We start from the raw sequence: 12,290 nt of genomic DNA on the forward strand, positions 1-12,290 counted from the left end.
TGTGAAAGATTTAAATATTATTATCCAAGGATGAGGGTTTCCTGAATTTGAAATTTAATGTTAAAAAAATAAAAACTTAATAACTTAGTTACTCACATAATTATTATTTACCAGAAGACTTTCCTTTGATTTCACAATTTTCATTCATCAATTCGATTCCATAATTCCAATTTCAAATTCTTCCAAAAAGCACAAAAAAGCATAAACTTCCTCTGAATATATCAAGCTGCCATATGTCCAACTCTTGCAAGCTAATACCAGAGAGCCAAATTTTGAAAAAATTTCCAATGATCCTTTAAACAAAGCATTATGGGTATTATGATTTACGCCCTTCCAACAGTTTTACACCCGTAGGAAAATTTACGCTTTGCTTATATCAATTTACGCCAGGTTTACCACTTTTTTTTACATGCGTAAGTGCTACAAATTTACGTTTACTGCTCCATTACGCCTGGATCTGGACATGTAACTACCACTTACGCCTGGTTTACGCCAAATTTCAAGTCGTAATACGCCTTATAATTTCATATGGGCGTGACCTATTTACTGTTCTTAAGTTAAAACAGAATAAACAAACAATAGGGTCATTTCATCACATAATCTGAAAATCTTGTCTCATTTAGAATATGAAGCATGTATAAACAAACAATAGGGTCATTTCATCACATAATCTGAAAATCTTGTCTCATTTAGAATATGAAGCATGTATAAACAAACAATAGGGTCATTTCATCACATAATCTGAAAATCTTGTCTCATTTAGAATATGAAGCATGTATGAACAAACAAAAACTACAAAGCAATTTTATAATGCAAAGACATATAAGTTTCACTCCTAGAATATCTATCATGCTAGAATTCAACTGTAACTTCAGAAGATCATGTTAATTTCAATGTCATTTCCACTTTAAAACAGATAGGTAGGAAAAGTTAAAAAAAAAAAAGAGTCTACTATATGTTTTTTTTATAATTGTTTTGACAGACTCTACTCCAAAAAAAGTAGTTGTGATATCAGATGGAAAGATGACACCTATACATATTAAATCTGGAAAAGATTTACCTGATCTACATAATGAACAGGTATGAGACCTTTATATATTAAGTAACGGTTAACAGATATGATGCCTAAATATGTAAGGGAAAGGTTTACTTAACCTCAAAAACCATAAAGTATTAAAAAGCATTTTAATAGATTATGACATCCATTCTTACATGGTACAACCATACTAAAGCTGATAGACACAAATCATTGACAAAACAAGATGCTACAGAATATTAATTTGGTCAAACATGTTGGCTAAAAACAACACCATATAGATAAGATATTAAAGAAAAGTTGTGTTAAAATATTCAGTGTACATTGAATAATACAGTCAAAACATGATATGTGGGGTATATGTAAATGAGACGGCAACACAATGAAACAGTAACGCCAAAAGAAATGTACAGGTCATCATGCTGTCTTCAACAATAATAAAGTGTCTATTCAATATACATGTACATCTAAATCTCTAAAAATTGTATAGAAAAGTTGTTCATTAATTTAGCATAGACTAGTGATCTGCCATGAACACCACATCCATTAAAGTATAAAAACATAAAGATGTAACTAGACAACCAGTGATCTGCCATGAACACCACATCCATTAAAGAATAAAAACATAAAGATGTAACTAGACAACCATTGGTCTGCCATGAACACCACATCCATTAAAGAATGAAAACAAAGATGTAACTAGACAACCATTGGTCTGCCATGAACACCACATCCATTAAAGAATAAAAACATAAAGATGTAACAGACAACCAGTGATCTGCCATGAACACCACATCCATTAAAGAATAAAAACATAAAGATGTAACTAGACAACCTGTGATCTGCCATGAACACCACATCCATTAAAGAATAAAAACATAAAGATGTAACTAGACAACCATTGGTCTGCCATGAACACCACATCCATTAAAGAATAAAAACATAAAGATGTAACTAGACAACCTGTGATCTGCCATGAACACCACATCCATTAAAGAATAAAAAACATAAAGATGTAACTAGGCAACATTTGGTCTGCCATGAACACCACATTCATTAAAGAATAAAAACATAAAGATGTAACTAGACGAATAAAAACATAAATATGTAACTAGACAACCATTGGTCTGCCATGAACACCACATCCATTAAAGAATGAAAACAAAGATGTAACTAGACTACCATTGGTCTGCCATGAACACCACATCCATTAAAGAATAAAAACATAAAGATTTAACTAGTCTACCATCGATCTGCCATGAACACGACATCCACTAAAGAATAAAAACATAAAGATGTAACTAGACAACCAGTGGTCTGCCATGAACCCCACATCCATTAAAGAATAAAAACATAAAGATGTAACTAGACAACCATTGGTCTGCCATGAACACCACATCCATTAAAGAATGAAAACAAAGATGTAACTAGACTACCATTGGTCTGCCATGAACACCACATCCATTAAAGAATAAAAACATAAAGATGTAACTAGACTATTATTGGTCTGCCATGAACACCACATCCATTAAAGAATAAAAACATAAAGATGTAACTAGACAACCATTGGTCTGCCATGAACACCATATTCATTAAAGAATAAAAACATAAAGATGTAACTAGACTATTATTGGTCTGCCATGAACACCACATCCATTAAAGAATAAAAACATAAAGATGTAACTCGACGAATAAAAACATAAAGATGTAACTAGACTACCATCGATCTGCCATGAATACCACATCCATTTAAGAATAAAAACATAAAGATGTAACTAGACTACCATCGATCTGCCATAAACACCACATCCATTAAAGAATAGAAACATAAAGATTTAACTAGTCTACCATCGATCTGCCATGAACACCACATCCACTAAAGAATAAAAACATAAAGATGTAACTAGACTACCATCAATCTGCCATGAACACCACATCCATTAAAGAATAAAAACATAAAGATGTAACTAGACAACCATTGGTCTGCCATGAACACCACATCCATTAAAGAATAAAAAAATAAAGATGTAACTAGACAACCATTGGTCTGCCATGAACACCACATCCATTAAAGAATGAAACAAAGATGTAACTAGACTACCATTGGTCTGCCATGAACACCACATCCATTAAAGAATAAAAACATAAAGATGTAACTAGACAACCATTGGTCTGCCATGAACACCACATCCATTAAAGAATAAAAACATAAAGATGTAACTAGACAACCATTGGTCTGCCATGAACACCACATCCATTAAAGAATAAAAACATAAAGATGTAACTAGACTACCAGTGATCTGCCATGAACACCACATCCATTAAAGAATAAAAACATAAGGATGTAACTAGACTACCAGTGATCTACCATGAACACCACATCCATTAAAGAATAAAAACATAAAGATGTAACTAGACTACCAGTGATCTGCCATGAACACCACATCCATTAAAGAATAAAAACATAAAGATGTAACTAGACAATCATTGGCAATGTTCCTGGATTGGTACTAGGTCATGAAAGTAGCAGGGTGAACACTTAACCCTCCCCCTTTTTAACATAGATCAGTTGAATTTAAAGATACTTTATAGAATAGACATAAAGTGTCAGTTCAGAGAAAGAACTTACCAATGTAGTATAAGTATTATAAATAACTGAAATACAGGTTGCCTTTTTAGAGAATTTACAACTTATACAATCACAAAACTTAAACATCTATTGCAAGATATATTTAAATCAATTTTTATATGTTAGTTTGATCATACTTCTTTTCAGCTTAAAATCCAGCTTAAAATCTTAGGCCACAACATGCGTGCCTTGAATGTTAGAATATTCTTTGTTCCTGTAGGACCTTATGATTCTGTAAGTTGATCATTACTGTTTTAAATATCCATAGACAGAAAGTTATTGCCTGATTATAAAAATGGTGTCCTTTTTATGATTTAAAATCAGACTTGAGTGACTTTTGATAAGTTTTAGGCTTAGGTCAAATTTTGGGACACATATAGTATGAAAATATTGATGATATTTCTATATAGTACAAGCTATTTGAATGATATTCATTTCATAATATAGTGATTTGGGATAATTTTGACTTTACCAATGATTTTTCTTAAGTACAGTCCTCTTTGATTAATACAATGATATTCAGCAACATTTAGGTTACTGTGATTAACATTTATCTCTTAGTTTTTACAACCCCGCTCAACAGAGTTAGCAGTATATTGGAATCGTTATGTCTGTCTGTTTGTTTTTCCGTCCCACTTATGGTTTCCAGAAGATAAATAGAGAACAGCTTTTTGATATAAATTGAAACTTTTATGGAATGTTTTGGACCACTCAGACAGGTTAAGTTCGATTTTCATTATTTTCACTTTCACCTGTTCGAGAGTTACAGTACTTCATTGTTGGAAAAAGTTCCAATTTTTTGGTTCCAGATGATAAATAGAGAACTGCAATTTTCAGTGGAATTATCCTAAACACAGGTTAAGTTCCATTTTCGTCATTTTCACTTCTACTGTTCAAGAGTTTTGATACTTGATTGTTAAAAAAAATTCAAATTCTTTTGGTGTCCACCAAACAAAATCATTGATCTCTCCGTTGCTGAGGATGGGGGTATCTGTGATCACTTAAATAAGTTAAGGTGGGCATCCATAACCTATAAGACACACCATCTATTCTATATGCTTTAATGATAAATGTGTTGTTATGAATCAAACTTCAAAACATGACCATCTGCAATATACCTAGCAGGAACTATGTTAGATTTACAATGTTGTAGACTTCTTTCATGGTAAACAAACATTTAAAATGTGCTTGCTTCTACAGGAAGCTAGCTTGGTAGGAAGAAAGGTTGTTGAAAGAATATTTATAATCTGAAAAGTATAAGGAAAATCATTTGATTCTTAAAAATACTAAAAAAAAAACATCCATAGATTGGATTTCTAATATTACTCTGAGTCAGTCAGATTTGAACAATACATTGTCAAAAAGTACAATCAGTCCCAGCCAGCCATCACCTCAACAGTTTTTATAGAATAAAATTTATGAGAACTAGACAATAAAATTTCATGGCCTAGCTATTTATACATTTAGTTTATGAGATTTTGTAGAGTTTAATGGAAGGTCTGATAAAAGACACCAGAGGGGATGAAGTACTACCAGCCAACATTAGTAGACTGTACAATTGGACAAGAAATACTGTATGTACTTTTCATTGTAGAGATGTAAGATAAGTAAAAACATGCAATAAATCTCCCTCTCCTTTCCCAATCAACTACCTAAAACCAAAATTTCCTGATCCTTTAGTTCAGAGCTTCCATGTTGGACAATCTAGGCTTTATTTGATCCTTTAGTTCAGAGCTTCCATGTTGGACAATTTGATCCTTTAGTTCAGAGCTTCCATGTTGGACAATCTAGGCTTTATTTGATCCTTTAGTTCAGAGCTTCCATGTTGGACAATCTAGGCCTTATTTGATCCTTTACTTCAGAGCTTCCATGTTGGACAATCTAGGCCTTATTTGATCCTTTAGTTCAGAGCTTCCATGTTGGACAATCTAGGCCTTATTTGATCCTTTAGTTCAGAGCTTCCATGTTGGACAATCTAGGCCTTATTTGATCCTTTAGTTCAGAGCTTCCATGTCGGACAATCTAGGCCTTATTTGATCCTTTAGTTCAGAGCTTCCATGTTGGACAATCTAGGCCTTATTTGATCCTTTAGTTCAGAGCTTCCATGTTGGACAATCTAGGCCTTATTTGATCCTTTAGTTCAGAGCTTCCATGTTGGACAATCTAGGCTTTATTTGAGTGTTCCTACCATCATTGAATAAAAAAAAACCTGGTTTACAAAACAACAATAAATAAAATAAGACCTGGTTTACAAAACAACAATAAATAAAAAAAGACCTGGTTTACAAAACAACGATAAATAAAAAAAGACCTGGTTTACAAAACAACGATAAATAAAATAAGACCTGGTTTACAAAACAACAATAAATAAAAAAAGACCTGGTTTACAAAACAACAATAAATAAAAAAAGACCTGGTTTAGACCTGGTTTACAAAACAACAATAAATAAAAAAAGACCTGGTTTACAAAACAAAAATAAATAAAAAAAGACATGGTTTACAAAACAACAATAAATAAAAATCGACCTGGTTTACAAAACAAAAATAAATAAAAAAAGACCTGGTTTAGACCTGGTTTACAAAACAACAATAAATAAAAAAAGGCCTGGTTTACAAAACAAAAATAAATAAAAAAAGACCTGGTTTACAAAACAAAAATAAATAAAAAAAGAGCTGGTTTACAAAACAACAATAAATAAAGACCTGGTTTACAAAACAACAATAAATAAAATATGCAATACATGTACAGTATATTTAAGATAAAAACTGTTACATTGATGTTTACTCTTTGTTGGGACCAATATATCTACTTTATCTATTGGTCCAAGTTGTTTGTGAATAATCTAAAGTGCTTTTACGCCTATACATTGTAGCTGTGCTGAAAACTTGTGCAACCCAACTTCAATAGGTAGTTCCTTGTGAATATACATTGCGGATTCTGTTTTTTAAAAGCTTTTTACAAAAGTACTAATTACTTCATAGTCAGGGTTTAATATGACACTTGATCATGAATCTTTTTGCCTTTACACATTGCTGCTCAATTAAACCTTGTGTCATCTTAACAATGCAAGTATTAGTTAAAGTGACGATTAACTAAGTTAAGTAAGTGGTTGTGGATTCAACAGCTTTTGAAAATAAAAAGCACTGTCAAAATATAACTTACAGGGTATGAACATTTCTGAGTGATTTAGACAATGGGATTCTGGGTACATATATATTTACATAAAATAAGAGGACTTTCTAACAGAAGATAACTGTTTTAGTCATTGTTTCATCAATTTTAGTTACAAATAACTTAAAGATAGGATTTGACTTGGCTGTCTTGTTGTATTTAATATTTGGTCAAAATGTTTGACTATTAATGAATTTGTCAGAAAATGTGTTAACCCCTGCTTAAAAAGAAATTTAATAAGAAATAATGTGTATATATTTTCAGCTTTTAGCGATAAAACTTGCAGTTGATTGTAGAAAACAACATCCTGGAGTTTCATTAGATAACGAACAATTCAGAGATGTACTTGAGCGTGCAGGCTCTGAATGTCAGATTGGGCCAGATGTAAGTTCAACTTTTTTTCTTTTTTTTTATTATTGTGACTAAAATTAGAATAAAATCTGAAGTAGGTTTTCACTTTATTTGGAATCAAATTAGACCATTGTCATTTTAGTTCTAACTATGTTTGTGGTGAGGTGAGTTTACCTTCATTGTCTATCATGGTTATATCAATTCATAGAAAATTCGGGTAGTGTTTGTATTGCACTTTTATCATTTGTTCAATATTTTACATTAGAACCTGTGTATCTATACCACATTGCACACAACTAATAATTTGGTGTAAAATATAGCTTGCTGAAGGAAAAATGTTTTGCCTATTGAATTAAGCCAATATACTAAAATTTGTCAGCAGCCTTGCTAAATTGGCAAACTGAATAAATTTCAGCATTTATGCTCATAAAACATTTTGCTATGGAATGCCATGACAATGATATTGTAACGATTTCTGTTGGTAGGGAATATCATAAAATGACAGTCACAGTATTTAGATAAGAAAAGTTTGTATGATACAGAAAGTGCCTTACAACAGCAAATTAACATTCTGATGGACTTTTTTGTCATTTAATTTCATTTGGTCAATTTATTGTGTGAAATGACATTCTGCCTGCAATAAGAAAAGTTGTTAGGAAAAAATGGTAGGAGGGGGAGGGGGGTAATACCAAGGGGATTATCAAAAACAGTTAGTCAAAGAAAAAAGACAACACCATGGCCAAAAAAGAAAAAAATGTAAGACAGAAACATAAATTAAGCAACATGTACACTAACAAAAAACTCAGTTGCTTTGGAAGGATAAGAAGTTCCTGCTGAACTTGTAGTATCCTTTCTGTTTCTCTAATAACAAGTAAAACATCTGTGATAACTCCTAGTTGGTGATGTCAGGGTCTAGTGGTCTCAGTTTCACAAGAAATATTACGACTTAAGTTAATCTTTAGTCATGAACAATTCAGTATACTTACGATCAACATTAGGGATCATAGATATATTCTTACGAGGAAGCTCCGAGCACGGAGCTTTTTAAGTAGGCTCTATTCAGCAGTTTATGTGACAATAATTATCATGATCAATTAAGATGTCAATCAAATCTATAGCACTTCTATAAAAAGGAAAGTAAAGCATTATAGAGGAAGCTCAATTAACACCTGTGTAAACATCCGGTCTATTCAAATACAACTAGCATGATTTTACAAAACTATAAAATAGATAAGAAATTCTTCAATAGTACTGTGTAATGCCTGGAAAGAAATATCAAAGCCTCCACAAAAAGTAAATGTTTTTAAGATTCAGTGGACTAAAAACTTTATAACAAAAATTTATACTTTGTACTGGAATCCCTTTTGTCTATGCAATACAACTTCTTTTCTCAAAATTTTTTATATATGATATCAACAGGAAAATATTGCGAAGATGTTTTATTGATACTGTTTATGTTTAAAAAATTATACACAGATTAAATGGAATTAATAAGAAATTATCAGCTTTATAATTAAGCTCCAATATAATTTCTAATTAATTATTTTATACACTTTCCTTTTCTTTTTCATAGCTATGAAATAATTTAGAAAAGTGCATTAAAATAATTCAATAGCCTAGACCAATTACCATTACCATGATTCATACTATACTATTAAATGTACAAAGAATAGGAGCATCATTTTATAAGCTCATTGCTCTTAGCTCCTAATTTTATTTTAAATTCTAGTTCTTCAATACACATTGATTTGTATAAAAAATGTCAACTTATTTTTTAAACTATCTCTTTTAAGCTTAATCAAAATGCAGAAAGTCATAATTACATTTGATACCCTGAATGGTAATTGAAAGTTTCCATTTCATATTATCCTCCTTTTTCTATTTATAAATGTGAACAGAAGAGCGAATCATTTTCAAAGAGAGAAGTCATATGTAATCAATCTATTCTGCTGTCTGCTTAAAATTTAGAATTTTGATTTATTACCCTAATGCTTTAAGTCAATTGAATACCTGTTTAAAACATACCGTTATTTTATACTATATATTAAAACTACAGTTAAAAATTCATGTAATAATCAGTTTCAAGTTAGGAATAAGGCAATTTAGAAGTTTTAGTGTTTGAAGAGAACAGGCAATTTTCTTGAATAATTTGCAGACTTGACTTATATATGCTTAGGTCCCTCACTTACAAATATTTAAAGATGTATAGTAATAGTTCAGTTGGTATGTTTAAAAGAATTTTTAAAGGCAGTGCTTTAATGCCTTTCTAGTTGCCGGGTTAATCCTTCCTTCCGCGATATCCAACTTATCTACGTGGGGGGTCATTAGACTCCAAGTAGATCCGGAAATGTTGAATTCTCTCCTCTTCTTATTGCGATATAAAATGTTTTTTGTTTCATTTCATTTACATTGGGAAATAGAGAAACGATCATTGTGTTTTGTTAGTTTTAAAAACTTTTGATATATTAGTATTTTGCATTATAAGCAGTCAACCGATTGACAAACTAGAATTATTTGAAATCCGTGTGGAAAGAGCTCGGGTTAATTTCGAGTATTATCTGCAATCTAGATGTTTATAAATCATTTCAGTCGTTGATATAATAATTAAAGGTCGACTGAACATGAATTATATTATACAATTTAAAGCGCATTTCTGTTTATGCACGTGAACCCGTCTAACGTTATTTTCGCAGTTATATAAAGTAGCAAATTATCGTTCCTGAATAGGTGGCGCCGTGGTAGCGGATCCTGTTCCTCTTCTTCCGGTTTCTGCACTGTGCAATTATTTCAGTTATATTTTTAATTAACGATGCCAAGTACTTGTTGTTGTGTACCTGGATGTCATTTAAGAGGAGGACATGCATTTCCAAATGACTTAAAAAGAAGGAAAAGTTGGATCAACGCCATGGCCCATACGCAGATTGGACGAGAACACGATGATATCGTGGAGTCCATCTCAATCAGCTGTTGTTTGCAAGGCACGTTTTACTGAAAAAGACTACGTGCAGGAAACTAATCATGGTAAAACTCTATTTTCTTTGTGAAATATATAGTTATATATGTAATCTCCATGCGAATAAACCAAAGTCTGTTTACAACCGCAATTATCGTTTTAGAATAAAAGGGGGTGGGTAATTCAAGACGTCATAATTTTTTGGATTACGATTCAATGTGATCTGTTTGAGATTTTTTGGTGATTGCTACAATTATAATGATTTCTTACAAGAGGTATATCATACTGAGAATTATTTTAGCAGTAATTATGCTAATGTAGTAATGACAGGAATGCATAAGCTATGCCTCATAGACTTTCTTGAAAAATATCAATGACAATGTTAACAGGAACAAAACAATGACATGCTCTCATCTATATTATAGTTATTTAGGTACAAACAATGTACTTTGTTGCATAAGTCTCTCATTGTTTGTCCTTTGGATTTACATAACATACATTGAATCAGGCAAACATAGTTTTATCCAGATTGTAATGAATAAATCTAGTTAATATTTCGCCAGGTAGTACAAAGTATACATTGCTAATGGAAGTTCATTTAATTATAAAAAAACTAATGTTTTATAACCTTTTTCAGGGCGCAAACCCACCATACAGAGACTTAAGTCTACTGCAATTCCCAGCCTATTTTCCTGGACCAAGCAAGAGACTGAATCGTCCGCAAAAAGAAAAATCAGGACAGTTTCCTGTGAAAACAAAAGAACTAAACTTGATGAATATTGTAGTAGAAATCTAGAGGAAAGTTTTGATTGTAAAGTTGGTTTTCCTGAAGAAGTCATTCATACTGCAGAAAGGATTTATGACTGTCCACCACCAACTGCCGAGCTAATGTTGAGCTTCACAGATTACGCAAACACCATCAATGCCTATGTTTTCCGCAGAGAATTTTGAAATGAAGACACGTGACACAGCCATGCATTTTTATACCGGTTTAGAGTTGTATACTAAATTTTTATTTGTTTTGACCACACTTGGTCCAGCAGCACATTGTTTGAGATACATATATTTTCAAATTGATAGGGTGTCAGTTGAAAATCAGTTTTTTTATGACTTTGATGAAATTGAGGCATCATACAACCAACTTTAAACTGTCTAGATTCTAGATTGAATCTAGTGTTAAGAATATTGTGTATACATGGATTGTTTTTATGTCTAAACAGTGGTGTGAGGCTAACACTTGGCCATCTAGTGGTTTAGTCAGGTATTTTTCACCATCCAACTTCAAATTAAAGTTTCCTACGACTTGGATTATTATTGACAGCACAGAATATCCCGTGATAAAACCTAAAGCTCCTAGAGCTCAGGCAACCTTTTCATCAAATAAAAACAGAAACACTGAAAATTCTTGAATGTTCGACACCTGGTGGTTTAGTCAACTATGTCTCTATGTCACATAGAGCGAATTATTGGACTTGGCAAAACATACAAAATTCTAATAAATCCTATGAATGGAACTGAAACAAAACTTTCATCTGAAATAACATTTAGTTGTTTTATGTTGTGTAATTTTAGAACTTGTATTGTGCCAAAGGATGCATAAATAAAAGTGACGCAATGAATTTTGTTCTGATATATATATTTACAATTACATGCACATGTAAATTGTAATGCATATAAAAATAAGGAGATGTGGTATGATATTCAGTGAGTTTATCAAACTAAAGTGCATAAGAAATGGGTTTAAGCAGTTACAGGTGTTACTGTCACCGTACAATCTCCAACAATGAGAAAAACTCGTACCCTGTAAAAAATTTCAGAGATCTTACAACTAAGTTTTGTTTTCTCACCTTGACTTTGGTGAATTTTTTATATCTGTTGATGTAAATATAAAAAAGAAGATGTGGTATGATTGCCAATGAGACAACTCTCCACACATGCACAAGAGACCAAATGACTCAGAAATTAACAGCTATAGGTCACAGTATGGCCTTCAACAATGAGCAAAGCCCATACTGCACAGTCAGCTATAAAAGGCCCAGAAATGACAATGTCAAACAATTCAAACAAGAAAACTAACGGCCTATTTTATGTAAAAAAATGAACAAATATAACAAATATGCAACACATAAACAAACGACAACCACTGAAT

General features: G+C 31.9%; 2 protein-coding genes across 7 annotated transcripts in view; both read left to right on the forward strand.

Annotated features, from left to right (window-relative positions):
- LOC127733989 (uncharacterized) overlaps window positions 1-12,290 on the forward strand; it is a 67,775-nt gene that overhangs the window by 22,393 nt on the left and 33,092 nt on the right. For all 6 annotated transcript variants that reach the window (XR_007997335.1, XM_052243482.1, XM_052243481.1 and 3 more), the window contains 4 exons: window positions 983-1,080; window positions 3,813-3,899; window positions 5,150-5,239; window positions 7,102-7,221. Coding sequence is in view for 5 of the 6 variants with exons in the window: in XM_052243482.1 (XP_052099442.1) it covers window positions 983-1,080; window positions 3,813-3,899; window positions 5,150-5,239; window positions 7,102-7,221 (395 nt within the window). In the remaining variant the exon portion in view is untranslated. The remainder of the gene's footprint in view (window positions 1-982; window positions 1,081-3,812; window positions 3,900-5,149; window positions 5,240-7,101; window positions 7,222-12,290) is intronic.
- On the forward strand, window positions 9,676-11,888 carry LOC127734004 (uncharacterized). The gene is made up of 2 exons (XM_052243548.1): window positions 9,676-10,209; window positions 10,779-11,888. The coding sequence occupies exons 1-2, from the start codon at window positions 10,125-10,127 to the stop codon at window positions 11,090-11,092; spliced, it is 399 nt and encodes a 132-aa protein (XP_052099508.1). The 5' UTR covers window positions 9,676-10,124; the 3' UTR covers window positions 11,093-11,888.

This window comes from Mytilus californianus, unplaced genomic scaffold (assembly GCF_021869535.1).
Source record: "Mytilus californianus isolate M0D057914Y unplaced genomic scaffold, xbMytCali1.0.p SCAF_3, whole genome shotgun sequence".
In the NCBI taxonomy this organism is placed as follows: Eukaryota; Metazoa; Mollusca; class Bivalvia; order Mytilida; family Mytilidae; genus Mytilus; species Mytilus californianus.